This window comes from Hippocampus comes, unplaced genomic scaffold (assembly GCF_001891065.2).
Source record: "Hippocampus comes isolate QL1 unplaced genomic scaffold, H_comes_QL1_v1.1 scaffold68, whole genome shotgun sequence".
NCBI classification, from domain to species: Eukaryota; Metazoa; Chordata; class Actinopteri; order Syngnathiformes; family Syngnathidae; genus Hippocampus; species Hippocampus comes.
Window position 1 is genome coordinate 5,347,966 of NW_017805625.1, and position 19,476 is coordinate 5,367,441.

Genomic DNA, 19,476 nt, shown 5'->3' on the forward strand with positions numbered 1-19,476 from the left:
GTCCCTGGAATGGGCAGCATTTTTTTTTCAGAGCCCCGTTTTGTGCGCTGGAGCTGTCGGTTATGTTGGACAGCCTGCGTTGGAACAGCTGACACAGGAGAATGGAAGTGATCTCTTGTGTTCGTCAACGGACGCTACAGCTTTTTTACTTTCATATTTAGCTCGTAGCGAACGCGTGTGACGTCACACACGGTGTGATCAGGACATCTCCGAACCATGGGTGAAAGGAGAGACTTTGATTCTCTCCTTATTCATCGGCAACCGCTTCTAACAACAAGTCGTGTGGCAGGAACAATTGTTCCCATTGTATTGTTGTCAAAGTTTTATGTTGTGTGTTCGGTTGTATTATTATTTTATGTTAAACGTCCTAAAGCGCTTTGTTAGGGCTGCAGCTGTTGTGAAAGCGCTATACAGATAAAGATGTATTGTATTGGAAATTCCTATTCTTATCTTGAAATTGATCTCGGCGATAATATGCGCGGCGCCTTCAGTCAGACGTTGGCTGATTTATTTTTATTCCTTTTACTTCAGTGTTAAAATCATTCATGAAGATGAATGGAAAACAAAATACTTGTACCTTCTTGATTGACTTTTTTCTTCTACTACAAGGCGCCGATGCATATGTGGAACTGGGAGTCGCGGCTTGGAATTGAAGCGGATTTACATGGGGCAGGAGATGTGAGCCAATCTCTTTTCGTCAATGGACGCTACAGCTTCTTGTTGCTTTCAAACTTAGCTTGTAGCAGATGTGTGCACATTTTGAACATGACGTCTTTGATCCACTGGTGAAAAGGACACTTGGATTTGCTCCTTTTTCATCTATAACTGCTTCAAACTACAAAGTGTATGCAGGAAAAGTGGTTAAGATTGCATGACTGTCTGTGTCTTAAGTGTTGTGTTGTATTATTTTGTCATTTTATGTAAACTGTTCTTTTGATGGTGGCGCGTGCACCCGCAGCGGCTCCTCTTGTCTGTTTGAGAGGGAAGTAATTTCATCTGTGCTGTATGTTGCACATACTGCACATTTGACAATAAAGTTGTACTTGACTTGACAACTGTAAGTCACTCAGTAAATGGCTGTAGTAGTCACTTTTCGCAAGAGATAAAGAATATATGCCCACGAGCACTATTAGGGCCTGACCGATAAATCAGCCAACCGATTTAAGTGGCTGATATTAGCGCTGTGAAAATCGGCAGAACCCAGATTTTTTTTCTTTTACACATGAATACAACACAACACAAAGTGGCGGTTGTTTTAAAGTGCTCTATAAATACAGATGAGGTGAGATTAATTCTTAATGCATCATGCATTAATGTCGATTCTTCTTCAGTAATCTTCCCCCCATGTGACACAGCTTGAGTGCTTTACTTTTTTGTTATCTACGGTAGCTTAGAGAGCAGGGGGGGCAAATGTTAGACAACCACGCCGGTAAACTGGGAGAAATATTTCGATCTGCTTTGTAGCAAGAGCTCAAGCGTTGACTGTGTAATTTCTACCAGCATGTGATATTCAAGCCCACGAAATCTCTATGCTACTGCATCGTATAAAAATCAATCACGGCATATGAAAAGCATTTCCTGATCAGGAAATCAGGAATTTTCAGTCACATCCAAGTAACGAGCCAACACACCACGACCACGTGAGCTTCTTGTGCTGTCAATTGAGTCGAATCGCTGAAATGACAGGGACGTGTCTCTATGCATCAAAACATGATCGTTGCCAGGTGTTGTCCTTCAGATTGGTAAATTATTATGTAACTTCACGTCATCGAGTACAGAGTGAGTGGCGTGTATCGACGTGAACCCCGTGAGTCATGCCTGAGTATAAATCTGACATGCACAGAAAAAAAAGTCTTCCTGGCAACAGTATCAAGCCCGTTTCTAATACTTGGATTTAAAATGCGTTAAATCACATCCGAAAAATGTGCTAGCACGCATACACGCACTGATTTTTTTTCTTGTACGAATCCCTCACATTCTATGTAATATCTCGAAAAATGCTCGATTTAATCCTGCCGTCTTTCTTGATGAAGTGGGGCCCAGAGGCGGCCTTGTTTTTCACAAACAGGTCCCTATTCGGATTAGTCTCAACAGAGCAATCACAATTCTTTTGACTCCACATTTCTCAATCGTAAAATGACCACACTTACTTTTTGTTTGTTACGCGGAATTTGTCCTCTTACCGGCTGGGATGTGCTGGCTAACGAGCTAGCTATTGTTGTTCACTGACAGCTAACTAGGCGCTACGTCAGCGAGCTCACCGGCACCTAAATCTTTGCCAAACTCGATGTCGTTGTTGTGACAGAACTAACTCTTTTTGGCAACAAAAAAACCAAAATGTATCAGAAACGAAAAAGGTAACTAATCCTCACTTGGCAAATTTGGCACTTTTGTCGGAGGGCTAGCCGACCAGCAAGCTAAATATATGCTCCCCTCTTGAATCTCCTCTTCCCCTTTCACTTCCTCCTCCAAAACCCCGCCCACAGCAACGTCACTGCCAGTGACGTGCACGCTTTTTGACAGACAGACAGGCAGACAGACAGATAGACGGATAGATAGATAGATAGATAGATAGATAGATAGATAGATAGATAGATAGATAGATGGCAAGGGAAACATGAAAAAAAATTAAAATAGCATGATAGGTACCCATTAAAAAAAAATCATTCAAAAAATATCACAAAAAAAATGAAACAAAAATTAAGCAATTCCAGCGCGGTCGAGAATAGGGTGAATGACGATACACGTGCAATGATTCCGTCTTGTCTTTGATGCAACAATGCTTTTTTGATGCTTAATTTCAGACCCAGTGTCGCATTTAGATCCCCTCCCCCAATCAGATCAGTACCGCATGACTGCACTTCGTATTGACTCCTCTCAATTTGTTGACCCTTCCACTAATTGTAAAACCGCGTGTGTATCAGACTGGGGGCTATGGCAGTTTTTAAAGATAGAATTATAACATTGTGATATAAATCATCGGGGGCCCTGCGACTGGCTGGCCGTCAATTCAGGGTGTATCACGCACGCTACTACCACTTGGCGGCAGTGTCCGCTTGCTTAGCTTACCTATACAGTATTTTCATTGCTGCCTCTTCAATCCATAGGTTTGATTGTGTACTTTCCTACATTACCTAATACGTAATTTTCATGATAAAACAAAACATTTGGAGCGCTCTGACGGTCTTCTGTGACAATAAGAAATGTGTATTTGTAAATGTTTCAAAGAAAAGGCGACTGCAAAGTGATCAGCCTTACATGACAGGTTAAAAAAATAACTTGCTTTTTCTCTGCAATGAAACTGGTGGAAAAAAAATAACAGGTTAAATCTAGAACACGAAGCAAAACAATCAGAGCGGAGACTTCAAATCAGAGACCTATTCATGTGCCTTAATCAAATATAAAAAGACTGATTTAATATATATTCGGGCTATTAACACACATTACAAATGATGTCACAAATCCAACTCCTCCTTGTTTAATGACTTGATTTCAAAGCGCACATGGATACGGTGATCTTGATATTGTTCATGTGTTAAGGACAATTTTTTGTATTACAGGACTGATCCTTTTTCTTCAGCTGAATGTCAGTTTGTCACCACTGTTTGTGCACCTCGTTTGCGGGTGTGCAGAGCTCTTTGTAACTGTCTCTACTTGGTGTTTTGGGAGAAATTCCTGCCTACCCTTTCACCTATTCAAGGCCGTCTTTATGACCACCTGGAACTCCGTTTATAAACAAAACACTGCACAAAAGAAGGTGAGTGAGAAGATGCCACAAAAGACGAGGCTAATAAAGCCACATTCTTGAAGCATCTGCTGCATTTCTTCATCTCCAGTACAGATGGGCATAGTGGGAGCAGTGAAAAGAAATTAATTTTCAACTACGGCCTGACCAATCTGGATTTTTTTTCAGGCCAAAGCTGATTTTGATATGTGGCAGGATAAAATTTTGGTAAATACCAAATCAAAAAACATAAAATGACTTAAACAACACACAAAACTCCCTTAATGCTTACAAGAATAACGATTTGAATTACAGGCAGAACATTTGGCTGTTTTGAAATACTTTATCCCTTAGTAGTTGTTAAACTTGACGACAGAGTGAAAAATCATCAAAAGTCAGCGTATTGGTGGAGGGATGTTTAAAAGACAAGACAAAATATATCGCAACAAAATATTTCGGTGCATCGTCGGACCAAATGTGTGCCGTGTGAACAGGGCTATTATCTGCCCCTTTTGGATCTTTAAGTAGATGTGTAGTCTACTTAAAAACATCTGGATCCAGATTTTATTAAGTGCAACCACTTAATGCAATAAAATTGAGTAAATTCAACGGATCCTTTTTTCAACAAGTAGGTGTACAATCTACTTAGAAATGTATCTGGATCCAAATGTTTTAATTTTTTTTTTGCAAGGTCTTAACAAAATAAAATTGAGTACATTCAATTCCAACTTTTTTCAGTGTATGTAAAAGTTCATAAACTATCAACTCTTTGGGATACTCATGCATGTGTGTGTGTGTGTGTGTGTGTGTGTGTGTGTGTGTGTGTGTGTGTGTGTGTGTGTGTGTGTGTGTGTGTGTGTGTGTGTGTGTGTGTGTGCATGCGTGTGTGCGTGCGCATGTTTGTCAGGGGGTGGGTGCATTAGTGTGTCAGGCAGCAAAGAGTGCTGCGGAACGATCTCGGAATCTGAGCCAAAGCAGGGTGAGAGTGGGAGAAAGAGGATGACCAAGACTGAGATGCACTGAGCAGTAAAAGAACCAAAGAGAGATGACAAAAATAATTTGTAGCAAACGGGGCGCAGGAGGACAACAATAGAACGATTTAAAAATCAAAGGGTCATCCAGCAAACACTCTATCAAGAGCCACTTCCTGAAATGTGACAAGACTGCTTCCACCCTTTGTATGAGATCAAGAGCAACAGGACAGACACCTCCAAGTTGGACAATCACCGTGGACCTCCAGAAGCAACATCGCCATTTGTTCATGATTCCATTTGGTTCACTGGGCATGCTTGCTCTCTTGTCAATATGTGTGGGAGCGTTGCTCTCCTGTGAGGCATCTTCAGACTGCACACAACCTCCCTGCAGGGACAATCTGGTGGCGGCACCCATCCCATCTGATACTGGAATGGGGACCGGCGCATGTGAGGGTCAACGGGTCTGCAGGAAGGGAGTCTTGCTTCGGGCCATCTCCGATGACCCTTGGAAGTTGGAGAACAGGCCGGACTTCCCTCAGGTTCAGCCGCAGGTGAGTGAGAGCTTCTCTTTGACCTGGAGTTCTTGGATATGGAGTCCGAGACCAGACGAGTCTTTTTTCACAGGACAGAAGGCCCACGAAATGTAATGGCACCTAAGAGCGGTGCAAAAGGATAAAATTACCGTATTGGCCCGAATATAAGACGGTGTTTTTTGCATTGAAATAAGACTGAAAAAGTGGGGGTCGTCTTATATTCGGGGTCTAGACTTTATACCCATTCACGGCGCTAGATGGCGCCATATATTATTGAAGCGAAGGCTGAACTTGACTCCCCAGGCCAAAGTGAACCCCTGTCACGAAGAATAAAAATAAAAATAGCGGTAGCACGAAGAAGCAACATATAAAGTAGCGTTAAGAAAAAAAAGAGAAGAAAATAATAGAAGAAAGCAGCTGAGGAGAAGTTATGATGTAATTTACATTTCAAAAACCATGGCAGAAGTCATTCATTTATGAATGTGATTGCACTTTAGTTTACATATTTAAATGTTCAGATATTATGATTTGAATGAGGCAAAATAACATGCTTTTTCTCTCAAATATATTGTTATAATAATTTGTGTCAGATTAAAAAATTAATTTGGTATTCAAAAAGTCTTTTTTTCAAACTTGAGTCTTGAAAAAGAGGGGGTCGTCTTATAATCAGGGCCGTCTTATATTCGCGCCAATACGGTAGTTGTGCCTCAGAAATGTCCTCATTGTCTGCTTTGTACCGAGCTCAGGCGACAACAGGTGGATAAGGGACGATGCAGTTGATGTAAGTGTAAGAGATGAGTCTGAGAGTGACACAAAACACTCGTCGGCGGGTTTTGAATGCCAGTTCGCGCTCGCACATTCACCTTGGCAACATAATGACTGACATATATATTTATATATACTTTGTCTTTGCAGGACAAAGGTGTGAAGGAACGACTGGTTCAGCTGCAGCGCTGCATGCTGTCTGTCCAGGAAACAGGGGGCGCTTGGATTGGCCAGGACAGCGACTCTCTGGGGGCCATCCTGGCGCTAATGGCAGCCGTGCTGACAGAGTGTGACCTCCACTGTCACAGCCGAGCCCTCGGGGCCATGGCTAAACGACTGGGTTAGCGCCGTGCGTTTATATGCGCCTTCCTCCCTCCTCTACAACACGCACAAATGGGTGAACACACACATGCTGGTGCACTCACCCCCCCACACAGAGTAAACAGAACCCCAGTGAGGCCTGCTAAGTGTCAGTCGTAGGTGAGTGCATCATAATTTAACCGTATGGGGAAGGACGGAAACAAATGCCCACATGTGCACGGACACAGATTTTATGGCTCATGACATGATGGAACATTTAAAAAGGAGCTAGCATAGAACGAGGAGCCACAAAGGTTGTTTTTCCACGCGGGACACGAGCGAAGCAGCGCTCTGATAACCGCACGTGTCTCTGCCTTGACAGAAGCTGCAGCCGTGGGAAGAGAGAAGGAGAAAGACTTGCTTCTTTTCCTGAAGAGCATTACACATCATCCTCCGACAGGTGACACCTTAAAAGCACAAGTGACAGCTGAGACTCAAATGCAAATACTGTGGTGGTGAAAATTATGGTGGTGCAATTATGGTTCTTATGGTTTATCGACTATTCCATTGATACAAGGATCAGACAGCGAAAAGAATTCAATGCAAACTCACCTGCATCCAAAAAGTATTAGGCTCATCCTTAGCCCATGCATCCTTTAGTTATTTGCAGTTTTACGCAACCCAGCTAACTATATGTTTGCTACTATTTCAATCCAAAATGACCGTTAAAGATGGTAGCTCTCAGCATTCACTTACAAAAGTCTGATAGGAAAAGAAAAACTCATTTGACCAAAAGGTCTGCTAGTACATTTACAGAATAGGCGAAAGCCTCGCGTCACGTGAATATTGTCGTTGACTGCGGTGATAGTTTGACAACTTCACGGAATGAAACTGAACTCTGCTTGTCAGTCGCGCCTTTGGAAAGGTTGCATCCTCAGGACTGTGTAGAGATTTCCAGACGGGGGATCAAAGAGAACGGTATCTACACCATTCAGCCTGACCCGCGCAGACCAGTACTGGAGGTATTTCACATCTACCTCCCCCATTAAACACGCATGCGGACCCCCCTCTGGACCATGCTTCTTTTAGACCACGGCTTTGCAATATCAAAGTCTTTGTTTTGGCTCAGGCTAAATGTGACATGGTGACGACGGGAGGCGGGTGGACGGTGATCCAGAATCGTCAGGACGGCTCAGTGGACTTCAACAGGACATGGCAGGAATACCGGGAAGGCTTTGGCAATCCGCAAGGGGAACACTGGCTGGGCAACGCGGCACTGCACACGCTCACGTCTACCGGCCAACACCAGCTTCGTATAGAGCTGGAGGACTGGCACCAGCAGAGTCGCCACGCCACCTACAACAACTTCAAAGTAGCCGCAGAGGCGCAGAGGTGAAGCACAACAGATTTTGGCGGAGCTTCCGAGCTAAGACTCACAAGAACGTTATTGTTCCGATCCCATCTTTGTGTCTTCATTACCACTAAGAAGAATGACATAATTCTAAAACCCAACTTCCGATATTTCCTCCATGAATTTATAGTATTCTAACCTTTTTATTCTGCTTGGCTGCACTGCACCCCGGATGTTAGATTTATTTTATAGCTTAAACTGTATGGCATATCTAGCGGGCACGTGACATCAATTTGACATCAATTTAATGTTGAAGATTAGATTTTGATGTCGTATTCATGTTGAATTGATGTCAGATGCCCCCTAGGTATGGAATTAAGAGAGCTATGGCATAAGAAGTTTTCCATATAAATGGGATGAAATGTTACTTAGATAACAGATAGCAGTATGTGCAATTCAACAACATACAATCAAAACAATTAAAGATCACACATGGGGGTTCCCCAGGGGTATGTGCTAGGCCCAAAACTATTCATATTGTATTTAAATAATATGTTCTGCGTCTCAAAATGACTTAAATGTGTCCTATTTGCTGATGACATCAGAGGTGTTAAATTGTGGAACTGATTTGAATACTTGTGAATCACTTCTAAAAAGATGTTCAAAAGCATATATAAATAATCTGCACACATTATTACAGCATGTAGAATAATCAGCATTTCCAATGAAAAGCAAGAACTTCACTTGCAATGTTTATGTTTTTCTCACGTTATTAGATCGATATTGACATTAAGTTGTCACAAATGATAGATTGCATTTCAGAAATCTATTGATGGTTTCCTAGAATTGTCTGTGATAGCGGTGACACTGAGAGGTGGATCAAGTCTGTTGAGTCCCTGCCGAAGGCACCAAACGCACAGTCCGTGACTGACGCAACCACAATAAGAAATTTAAGATTGTTAAAAGAATACATCTGACACAGCTCTACAATCACCTTAAAATGTCCATGTTCTCCGCTTCCTCCAGGTACCGCCTGACATCCCGTGAATATTCTGGCGATGCAGGCAACGCATTGAGCTACAGCAAACGTTACAACCACGACGGCAGATTTTTCAGCACCACTGACAGAGATCACGACCGCTATGCTGCCGGACACTGTGGTCACTACTATGGTGCGGGCTGGTGGTTTGATGCCTGCCTGGCCGCCAACTTGAACGGGCGCTATTACTGGGGCCGCTACAGCGGTGTGACGAACGGTATCTACTGGGGGACGTGGTACATCCTGACTGATGGGCGAAGTGGCGAACGGTACTCCTTCAAGAAAGTAGAGATGAAGATGAGACCACGGAACTTTGCGGGTTCATCATAAAGTTGGGGGGGGGGAATTGGTCACGCTCAAAATGAGCTGCACAGTGGAAACAAAAATTGCATTGACAATTGTTTGCGAGTTGCATTTTAACCCTTTCAGGGATAGCGGTTACTACAGTGGACGGCTTATCATATTATCGAGTAACAGGTTATCATTATTGGCGAATGGAAGGGTTTAAAGTTTTGGGTTAAGAAAAACAAATCTGAAATATATAGTACATGTACTTTTCTGTTTGGAAAAAAACACTGTTATGACATGTCACAGAAATAAACGAATGATGCTCGGATAGTCGAAATAAATTCCTGAATGTAACTTCAAAATAGCCCACTGTGGTACTTGAGTTCGCGTCCACCTCTCACAGCATGTCATTCATGCAGCACAGAGATGACAAACATTCCGCAACCTTGCTCATAGACCTTTGTGGTCTGCCTGCAACTCAGTTAACACACATCTCAGCAATGACACCAAAGACAGACACATTTTCTTTTGGCACAAGGCAATGAAATGTTATATCGTAAAAACCTGGCATTTACACAGGGGTGTGTAGACTTTTTATATATCCACTGCTGGTGCAGGCCGTACTAAACTACACTTGCTTTGGCATCAAGTGAGTGTCTCCCTCGCTGGCTGGTCTTCACACAAACCTTTGAGGCGTGTGAGTATGTGTGTGAGTGCATGTGTATACGGTCAGTGAGAGTGTGAACGGCTATGCCAATTTTAGCAAGGTTCCCGATGAACTGTCAGACCCTTCATCCGGACGGGAGTCTATTGTGAACAACCGAGGGGGCTCAGCGGGCTTTGATTGAAGTGCAAAGACACACACTCTGGAGAGCAACTTCTAACCTGGATCGGTACTTCACTATACAAGCACGCACGTATGCGCGCGCACACACAAAAACATACCTGCCTTCTCAACAGATACGCTGTCAGAAATAGTGATACAGCGGGAGTCCATTTCTGTCCATGCTTGTCAATTATTGGACTCAAATTTGAATTTCTGAACTTTTTATTGGCTAACATATATATATTTTTTTAACAATTAGTTTTTGTGATCAAAGTATGTTACAAAGCACAGTATAGAATAGTCTCTATGCATATAGTCAGTTTGTACCTAATGGTGATGAAGTTTTTCCTGATGAAAGTTCGAAAAAAAACGGGAGCACAGAATGCAATGTAGGGCAGTTATTGAATGGTGTTATGTTGTTTTTTGTTTCATTGGCATCCATCAATCAGTTCCTTTTCCTCGTCATTTATCGTATTGAAGGTCTCAGGTGAAATTAAGCCGGTTGTAGCTGATTTTAGGAGAAAGGGGGCGACTGGTTGCCATTCAATCACAGGGCACATCTAGACAAACAGCCATTCATACTCATACCTACGGATCATTTAGAGTCTTCATTTAACTGGCCGTGCATGCACCAGCCGAAAGGATTTTGTCGTTACAATCTCCATTTGTTTACACCCAATCGGGAAAAAAAGAAACACGAACAGAAATCAAGGTAAAAACAAAACAAAAAAAACCCTGAAACACATTACATACTGTATCTTCTTTGAGTCTGCTCTTGGTTGCTACGGGACTAAACAGTACCAGTGGGGAGGAAAAAAATAATAATCTGCCCCCTTGTGGCTCAAGAGCATACTGGAGAATTGTTCTGATGCGAAACTGCAATGGATCAGTCCTGTTCTGACAGACTTATCCTCTTATAGATCTACATCCAGTTTAATTTAGGGTGCTTTAGACCTTTAGACTCTGCTGAGTATAGAAACTACTGATAATGGCGCAACTCACAAGGAGCAGCAAATCACAAAACGCTGCATCTTCTCCAAGTCGTCAATGATGTGCCGATAAACGGTGTCGATCGTATCTGATTTGGGTTGACGGGCGTTTTCCCTCTCTAATTGCCTGCTGAAGGTTTTTTTTTTTTTTTGGTCTTTTTTATCTCCCCCGCACCTTTTTATTGGGTACCCGTTATTCTGTGGTGTCGTTAGATATCAATCAGTCCTCCTATCATCTCCTCTTATCCTTTCTGTATCCATCAGTCTTGTTGACAAGGGAGGAACAGCAGCCCCGAGTTGTGTCACCACAGTATCCTGGCACAGTGTCTGGAGTGGGGTGATAGTGGTGCTGTTGTGAGCTGTGAGGGGTACCACCGTGCTAAGTTTGCCCCAGAGCCGGAAGCCCGAGCTGGGCAGCGGTTAGCTTGCACATCCCTCTGAGAAGCTCTGAGCTCCCTGAAGGGAAGTCCCCCCCGTGGCTTGTGTCATTCTTTAATGCCTCCATTAACTGAAACAGATATCAGAGAGAAAACAGAGACCTTCCGCATCTTCGTACCACTTTTGGCCTACTGATAAAATAACTGACAGTGACCTCTGTGCCCCCCTGGGGCAAATATTTGTGAGAATTATCTTCTCAAAGTGTCATTCAAAGCTATCGCCTCTTTTAATTGGTGGTCTGAAAAAAAAGTGCATTTGTCGTACATAATAATACTAAAAAAAAAAAAGATACACACACACACACACACACACACACCTATGTGTTGACCATAACAAATCACTTCAAAATAATTTTTAGTACCTGAGCAATATTATCTTCTTGGATGCAAATATGGCCTTCCACAGATTTAATTTACAATTTTTTAACTCATCGTATGTTCTCGGTGCAATTTGCAGGGATTTATTGACAACAAATGCAACTAAATATCCTGCGAAAGCCTTTGCAAGTCCGACCTCACAACACATTTGTGTCCTTTTTATGCATTCAACTAGAAGGAGTTTCAAAGAGCAGCGTGACCGAGGAATCAATATTAAGAAGGATTATGGCATATGAAGACAGACATCCTACAGCTTCACGTATCAGTTCTTGGAGGCCCTCACTCATCAGGACTGCCCGGATCCCACCGAAGGACAACATCCAATTGAACAGCAGATGGCAGTGTTGTACAACAGAAGTCGAATCGAAATACTGCTGTATTTTTACGGTCAAATCTTGCCAATCATTCGTCACTGATTTGAAGTTCCCCGTGCGAAACACAAAAGGTAGGAACACGGCATGAAAAAACAACTAACAATAGAAAAGGAAAGGGCATCGTGATGCCCACAAATGTGATAAATATGATCAAACAGGTAAAACGTGTGAGTGAGTGAGAGGCAACGGTCACAATTGGGTCGGCTCTCAATACTGTGAAATATAATTGACCTTTTTGGCTTTGATTTTACTCTTTAAATAGCGGTTTACATCATTTCCAGAATGCCGACAGGATTCGGGAGAACAAACTTGTAGTGTCTATTTTGAACAGAGGGGGCACCATACTTAAAGGTCAAATGTCAAAAGGTCACCGTGTCTAAGACAAGAACTGTGGACAGCATTTCAAGGCAAATGTCACGATATTGTTTTGTCGGTGCTACTTGGAAGATTATCCGTTGGAAAAAGAAGTGCATTTGCAGTACGAGCACACTGACCCGACCGCTTGTCATCAGGATTTGAAACGGTGATGAACTTAGTGGCCCTGGAGTAGAAGAGAGAACATCGTACGGTTTCATGTGCTCTGAGCGTGATAAGGGTGCTCGTGTATTCTGTCGGAGGCGAGCGGGTGGTGGCGCGGGGGGGTCTGCCTGTGAGGGGGTGAGGCCAAGGGGCAGGAAGAGGGAGCAGGCGAAGTTTCAAAAAGGTGTGCGAGTGGAAGAGGCCGTTAGAGGCCTCCCTCCCCTGACCACAGGGCCAAGAGGGAGGCAGCATGTACCTGCTTGCATGAGACCTGCAAGGCAACACAGCAAGCAAGGCAGCGTTCCGTTTGAAACCGGAATTCAACAGAACAAGTGTATCCTGATGTGGTGAAGGGTTGGGGTGAGTGTGGGAGGGGGGGGTAAGGCAGAGAGGGAGCGCACAGATGGCACCGCATTGCAGACCTCACTCCGCCTCATGTCAAATCTATCTTTGCACACGAAGATGTTGCAGGGTGGGGGAGCAGACACTTAATGTTGAAATGTGTGACTTCTGAAAGCATTAAATGTACAGTATCTGGATATTGTTTTTTAATTCTACAACATTCTTATGGATTTTATTGACATTTGTTGTAGTCGGAGAATGGTGAGACCCTCGATACTTCAATCAGCATCGAGCAGACAGTTCATTAGGTACACCTGAGCAATCTACAAGAGCTGTATCAAAAAACGATGTCGTTGCAATGATCATTTGTGATTGATACATTCAGAGAAGTATTCGTTTCATAATATGTTGATTGTTTTTTTTTTTTCAATGGTGTGCAATCACAACGCAATCACACTGACAGCTATTTTAAATCTGGTCCACGCCGTGTTGCCGTGTATCTCAATAAAAGCTCAAGAGAATGCAGCCCAAAGTGAAACAAGTTCATGTGGAAACCGACTTCACATTTTTAAAATGTCAATGTTTTGGTGGGGAGGGGAACTGTAGAATCCCACTGAGAGATTCTAAGCAAAGGAACAACTCCCGGTGGGCACAATAGAGGAAAGGTCAGAGGCAGCTCACTATAATCCATGTAGCCTATGTCACGAATGATGAAGCACAGTATGTAAATGTGTGTTTATCAGCGTGTTGTACCTTGTGGGGACTCACCTCCCTTTCGGTGACACATCGCAAGTGTTCCCATGGTAAGTTTCTGGGTGAAGATTACCGGTCATATTTTTTTTCTTTTTGCATGGGGAGAAGTAAGAGTCCTCTAAAATGGAAAAAAAAAAGAAAGCAAATACACATATTGTCAATTCTGGCACATGAACCCCTCGTCTTTGAAGATATATAGCAACATTTATCATGGTGAATTTTGGAGGTGAGTCGGTTTACAATTGCAGTCGTGTGTTAGCTGCAGAACAGAGGAAGGGAGAGAGAGAGAGACAGAGGAAGGGAGAGAGAGAGAGAGAGAGAGAGAGAGAGAGAGAGAGAGAGAGAGAGAGAGAGAGAGAGATAACAAATGTAGAGGCAGATCAGAGAATGCTGAAAGTGTCGCTGTATGCGCGTGTCACGGGGCGTGAGACCGGCAAGGGCGGATTGCCTCTGAGAATGAGCTTAAGCGAAGCAGCAGACATTGCAGCACAAGAGGAGGAAAATCAGGATTTCGAGACTGGGGATCAGTGTCAGCTTTGACACACAGAAGCTTGCGGAAAAATGAAACAATGGTTGCATATACTGTATACTTTGTATATTGTGTACACACACACGCACACACACGCGCACACACACACACACACACACACACACACACACACACACACACACATACACACACCAATCTATAGAAAGGTTTTCGAGAGAAACCTTTGTGTTTCAGTGATGGCAACGTACAGTGGAACTTGTTGAAATCGTATATACAGCCCACATTTTGGCACTTGTGTGACACTTTAAAATGATCACGCTTCCGAATTGTTGACACACTTTAGTCTTTCTTTCTCTATTTAATATTCACCCTTATTTCTACAGTTGTACGACAGTTCAAAATGTTGAAATGGGCTTAAAGCTGCCTGTAAAGTGAATGATACCGACATGGTTTTGTTCAGAAATGTACACATTTGAATTACAATCTCATGTAATTGTTTACTATTAGACTCCAAATTCAAAATCTGAACTTCCATTACTGTGCATATTTCATATTGCCAATGTTTTTTTTCGAAACTAAGAAAATGTAACACTGCACATGTACGAATGAAGTTTTTTTTTCTTTGTCTGTGTAGATCGTCAGTCATCTAAAACATGGTAATCAGCAAAGGTTGAATCGACATGTTTGTTAATGTTTTGCTTTTTTTTTTTCTCAAAACATTAAAAAAAGAATGGTGCAATCATACTATTATACTATTTAGCTCAAATAATGCAGTTTACGGTGAACAGCATTTTTTTTTAAGTCAAGCTATGAAACACACACTGGTACTTTGCTGACATTGTCAGAGAGACAGGCACACTCACAAAACACACACACACTCACTCACACCCACATACACACACATAGTATCCCCACAGGAAATGAATTAGACAAAATAAAGGTGCAAAGTCTGAATTTGGTGAAGAGACTTTGAGGTTGAGGGTGGCGGGGAGAGAGCTGTTTTGAATTCTTTAACTCCCCGGACAGCATTGACTGACAGGTTGTTCGTGACAAGGTGTTGTAAACGCTCAGTTCCTGCTAGTCTGTTGCGGGAAGTGAAGAATTAAACCTTTTGACCTCTAATTAGTCATTAGAGATCATTTTCCAGACATCTCACAGTGATGGAGAACGCTTAGGGATGTCTGTGGAACTTCCAGTGGGAAATGTGCAAATAACTTGCAATGCAACACCCATTTTAAACACCAAAATAGAGTACACTTTACTCACAGTTCTCTGTGTATACCGATGATATAAAAACTGGGGGGAAATGGACATCATTGTACATTAAGGTAGAATGGATTGCTCCTGGGGTGTTACAAAGCCATCATGATTATTATTATTATTATTATTATTTTACATGTCCCTTACAAGTCAGGAGTCAAATAATTACTACATTAGTTAATCAGATTCATATTGCAAATGTTTATCAGCAAACTTCTTTCAAACTGTCACATTAAGGTAGTCATGAAAAGTACCTGTACTGAACTGTTCATGCGTTTTGTTTTTTTTTTTACATCTTTTCACAGTGCCACGTTGAAGGGACCAGCTTCTCTTCTAGGTGGCGCTGCCCACTCAATTATTCCAACCGGCAGTCGAGTGGATGGCCCGCATGGAATCAATCCACTCGCATCTAATCTGGCAATCGAGGACCTTGCTCAAAGGGGCTAAATTCCTCGCTCAACTACAATGTCGTTTCTGTTCAGTTGACTAACTTCCATCACAAATGACCGGATTCAAAATGTCATTAACTTAGATCGATTTCAAAAACGTCTGATTTAAGACTATTTTTTTCCGAAGGTGACTTGCAGGTTAAGATGATCAAGATGCCCGTGAAAGTGACGCTGGAAATCTTAATTCATATCGTGTACGGAAGGTTTCATGCGTGACGTATCTACATAGGCTGCATGATCGAATCCGTCCTCTGTCTTTTAAATTAAGACGCAGCATGAAGGCATGAATTTGCACCTATATGCACGCATACGGTACACGATTCCATTTTAGGACGAGGAAAACATTGAAAGGGAGATCAAACTCAGTCACGGCATGCGTGAAGAATAAATCCAGAGAAATGTTGCTGTGTTATTGTTGTGTGGGATTTCCGTGTCAGCAAAGGTCATTTTGCAACGTTTAAATATGGAAATTTAAAAAAAAAAAAGGTGAAACGCTCTGTCACTGGAAGGAGGAGGAGGAGGAGGAACACTCCTGACTGGCTTGACTTTACGTTTGACCTTTGAGGGAAGGAGAACTAATCCTTGAATATAATAAGAGTGTAAGATATGGAAAATGAGTGCACCGTTATCTGCGTTACCCTGGAGACCAGCAGCAGTAGCAGCACCAGCACCCTGGGCTGCTATAGTTGCCAACTTATTAAAGCATCCGGCTTGTATTTATGGCTTGGGAAAATATTTCTATGCCCCCCCCTCCGCCCCCACTTTCGTCAATCCCCCGCCAACAGACACAAGCAGTCGCTTTTCCACTCAATTGCCGCAAATCTTTAAGTCAAAATTGAAGGGGACTTCGATACTTTGATATTAAAATCGTTTAAAATGATTTCAAACTATTTTTCTCACGATTCAGATCGAGATAAAACAAAACTGCGGAAAAAAAAGGGTTGCGCAATCTTCAGTATTAAGTGGCGAAGACCTAACGCGGCCCGTTTGCAACAGAAGCGTTTCAGCTTAATACTTCACGCGGTTCAGATTTTCTATCTGCGCAGATTTCAACTCGGTAATATTCAAATATATTTTCCCAAGCAGCGTCGTAGCGGCTTTGTCTCTTTAACCCTTATCCAGTAAAATCCGACATGAAAGAAATAAAAATTCGTGATGCCACAACAAAGAAGCGGAACCTCAGATGGCTGCCACAGATAACCTAAAAATAAAAGAAAGGGGGAAAAAGAAGCCCACTAAACACAGTAAAAAAGAGTTTGCACACGCAGAGCGTTAAATGTGCAAATAAAGAGCTGACACGCTTCTCCCTCCTTGCATCTATCTGTGTGTCTATCTATCAATCATCCGCGCAGATCTGGACCAGCAAATGATGCATTCCCTGCATTAGATGTATTTGTTGTGCCAATTTGAAAAGGCGGCGATAATCTGGGAGCCAGAGATAAGAAATACCATTTATTCTGCGCCACTTGGGAGCCTATTTCCCGGGCCGATCAACCCCCCCACCCGCTCCTCATTCTCCGCGACACCTCCAGCAGCCCGCTGATAACGATTAGGCTATTTATTATCTTCACAAAGAACAAAGATTAGCCTGCACCGATGAAAAATTACCCCGGGATGGGTTAGAATCAGAAGGACCTAGAAGGATCCGAATGGCATTTCATTTCTTATTTGGCTCTCCACTTTAAATTGCACAGGCACCATATATTAGTAATACTACTAATAATAGGATTTGTTTAAAAATATATTACACAATAATAATAATAACAACAATAATAATAATAATAATAATAATAATAATGACGACGTTGCTTTGCTTTTCTTACTGGCCAAAGCCACTTCCGTTTCTTTGCATAATAAGATTGTCGTTGTTGAGACCTCTCTTTCTCCTTGGATCGTAAGGGGGTGTGGGGGGGGGGTGCGTGGAAGAGGAGGGATTGAATTAATGTCAAATCCTAAAATGGAAGTGGATGTTTGTCGCCGATAAGGTTTTATCACCAGGCCGGATCAAAAGGGCTCACACGAGAAGCATGTGTCTGCTCATATTATCATGCTGATGAGCTCTAATATACCGCAAGCCACTCAGCTCCCTTTCCTCTGTTTACGTCAGTCTATTTGGCTTTTTTTCCCGGATCAGTAAATAGTAAATAATCCCCCTATTGGAGATGATAAAGAAAAAAAATAATATGCCAACCGTTTAACTGTAAACCAATTAGGGCTGTGTGTATTTTATTTATTTAGTTATTTTTGCTGCTGGCCATTAAATCTATATGCGAACTCCCTTGTTGTGTCACTTCCAACTAGTTCAAGTTTATACATATCAGTTGGAAAAAGTGATGGTGAATGGCAGTCGGTTAAATGCAATGAACGTTTATATACTTACTTTTAATGCTGAAAACACAAATATGATCATATTTGGAATGAGGTTGGGCGACCAGGTGGCCTACAGAACTACCAACAAATAAATGAACGAGCCCTGTTGTCACAGTCACAATCGCAGAGCAACTCAGCCATCGTTTTTTGGAAATTTTGCTCCCATCATTTACAATGGGGGATAAATATATTGACAACAACTTGTACGGTGAGTTAAAAAAAATCGAACGAAATTAACTATGTTTGAATATAAAATCTGTTTGACAAATTGAAGAAATATTTAGTTGGGAGATAATTTTCACAGTTATCATTGATTGGTTTTGAAGTTTATTTATTGTGTCCCATCATTACTAGTAGCAACAGTTGATGAGTGAATGGAACACGATGACTTTCACAGTGCAAGTGAACTAATCAAGACAAAGTGTTCCTTTGATAGGCGCGTTTCAATGGGGACGGTGTCACTGGTGAATAACCGAATCTCGTCTAATCTGATCTAATCGATGTAGTGAAGTTGAGTTTGCCCAATGGAGTTTCCTCGAAATGAAATAAAAGAAAGTGGATTTGACGTCTAATAAAAGCTGCCACAGAGTAAATTTAACTTCCTGAAGTTCATCTGCTGTCTATGTCACCTCTTCTTCTCCCCGTCTCTCTTGCAGTTGAGAATTAAAAGAAGAAAAATAAATAAATAAAAATCATGTCCTGAATTAGTTTGTTTTCCCTTCCCTCCAATGCAATGACGACAGCCAACGGCGTCAAGCAGGCGGCAGTGTGGATTTCCAGGGCTGCACGCGCTCCCTCTTCAATTTTTGTCTGTCAATCACGCGCGAGGGAGGACCAACACACGCGCTAGTACACTCGCGCACGTACACGCACACGTAACAACACTTTGCGACGCGAGACAGAGCGTGGCGATGAGTGAAGCATTCTGAAATGTATCTTTTTCCTTAATGCGAAATATCCGAATTTAGCTGCATGTTTTTGTGTGATTTCCAGAATTCGAAAAGTAATAAATTGACCATAAGAATAACAATAAAATATTTTATGGGCCTGGGCTGTCTTTTTAACTGTAAAAAAAAAAAAGACGGAAATTATCACCAAAAAAAACTTCCCCACCACTATGAATGACTGCCCACGAATAATTTCAAATCAAACCAGAGCTCTTAAAACCAAGCATACAATTGGAGATAATCTAAAATACCTTGAAGAGTGTTCTGTCCGGAAGCCCGCCTCCTATCTTCTGCCCTGGCCTCTCATTGGCCAAGAAGAAGCCTTTCCTTGGTGACTCCGCCCACAGCTTGACAATGGTGGCTGCTGA

At 42.3% G+C, this 19,476-nt stretch overlaps 2 protein-coding genes and 1 long non-coding RNA gene across 4 annotated transcripts in view; 1 reads left to right on the plus strand and 2 right to left on the minus strand.

Moving 5' to 3' along the window:
• Positions 1-2,477, minus strand: part of LOC109522188 (ras-related protein rab7-like) — a 6,924-nt gene extending 4,447 nt beyond the window's left edge. The window contains exon 1 of the mRNA XM_019880509.1: positions 2,151-2,477. The gene's annotated coding sequence lies outside the window, so the exon portion shown is untranslated. The remainder of the gene's footprint in view (positions 1-2,150) is intronic.
• A 2,095-nt stretch (positions 2,478-4,572) lies between these two features.
• Positions 4,573-9,142, plus strand: LOC109522186 (fibroleukin). Its single transcript, XM_019880506.1, has 6 exons — positions 4,573-5,249; positions 6,147-6,336; positions 6,679-6,756; positions 7,206-7,318; positions 7,426-7,688; positions 8,674-9,142. The coding sequence occupies exons 1-6, from the start codon at positions 4,905-4,907 to the stop codon at positions 9,014-9,016; spliced, it is 1,332 nt and encodes a 443-aa protein (XP_019736065.1). The 5' UTR covers positions 4,573-4,904; the 3' UTR covers positions 9,017-9,142.
• LOC109522191 (uncharacterized) lies at positions 5,177-19,449 on the minus strand. 2 transcript variants are annotated; one of them, XR_002169526.1, is made up of 4 exons: positions 19,360-19,449; positions 13,608-13,710; positions 5,302-5,351; positions 5,177-5,263 (listed from the first exon to the last, which is right to left on the minus strand). It is a non-coding gene; the product is annotated as an uncharacterized LOC109522191 (long non-coding RNA). The 2 variants fall into 2 exon arrangements; XR_002169525.1 differs by having other exon boundaries at positions 5,249-5,351.
• Positions 19,450-19,476: the final 27 nt, after the last annotated feature.

What these genes read in the sequence shown, in the direction of transcription:
- LOC109522186 (XM_019880506.1), top strand. Translation starts at nt 4,905, where the DNA reads ATGAGATCAAGAGCAACAGGACAGACACCTCCAAGTTGGACAATCACC. An exon ending in TACACATCATCCTCCGACAG is followed by an intron (nt 6,757 to 7,205) that starts GTGACACCTTAA and finishes TCTGCTTGTCAG; the next exon opens with TCGCGCCTTTGGAAAGGTTG. An exon ending in CGCGCAGACCAGTACTGGAG is followed by an intron (nt 7,319 to 7,425) that starts GTATTTCACATC and finishes GTTTTGGCTCAG; the next exon opens with GCTAAATGTGACATGGTGAC.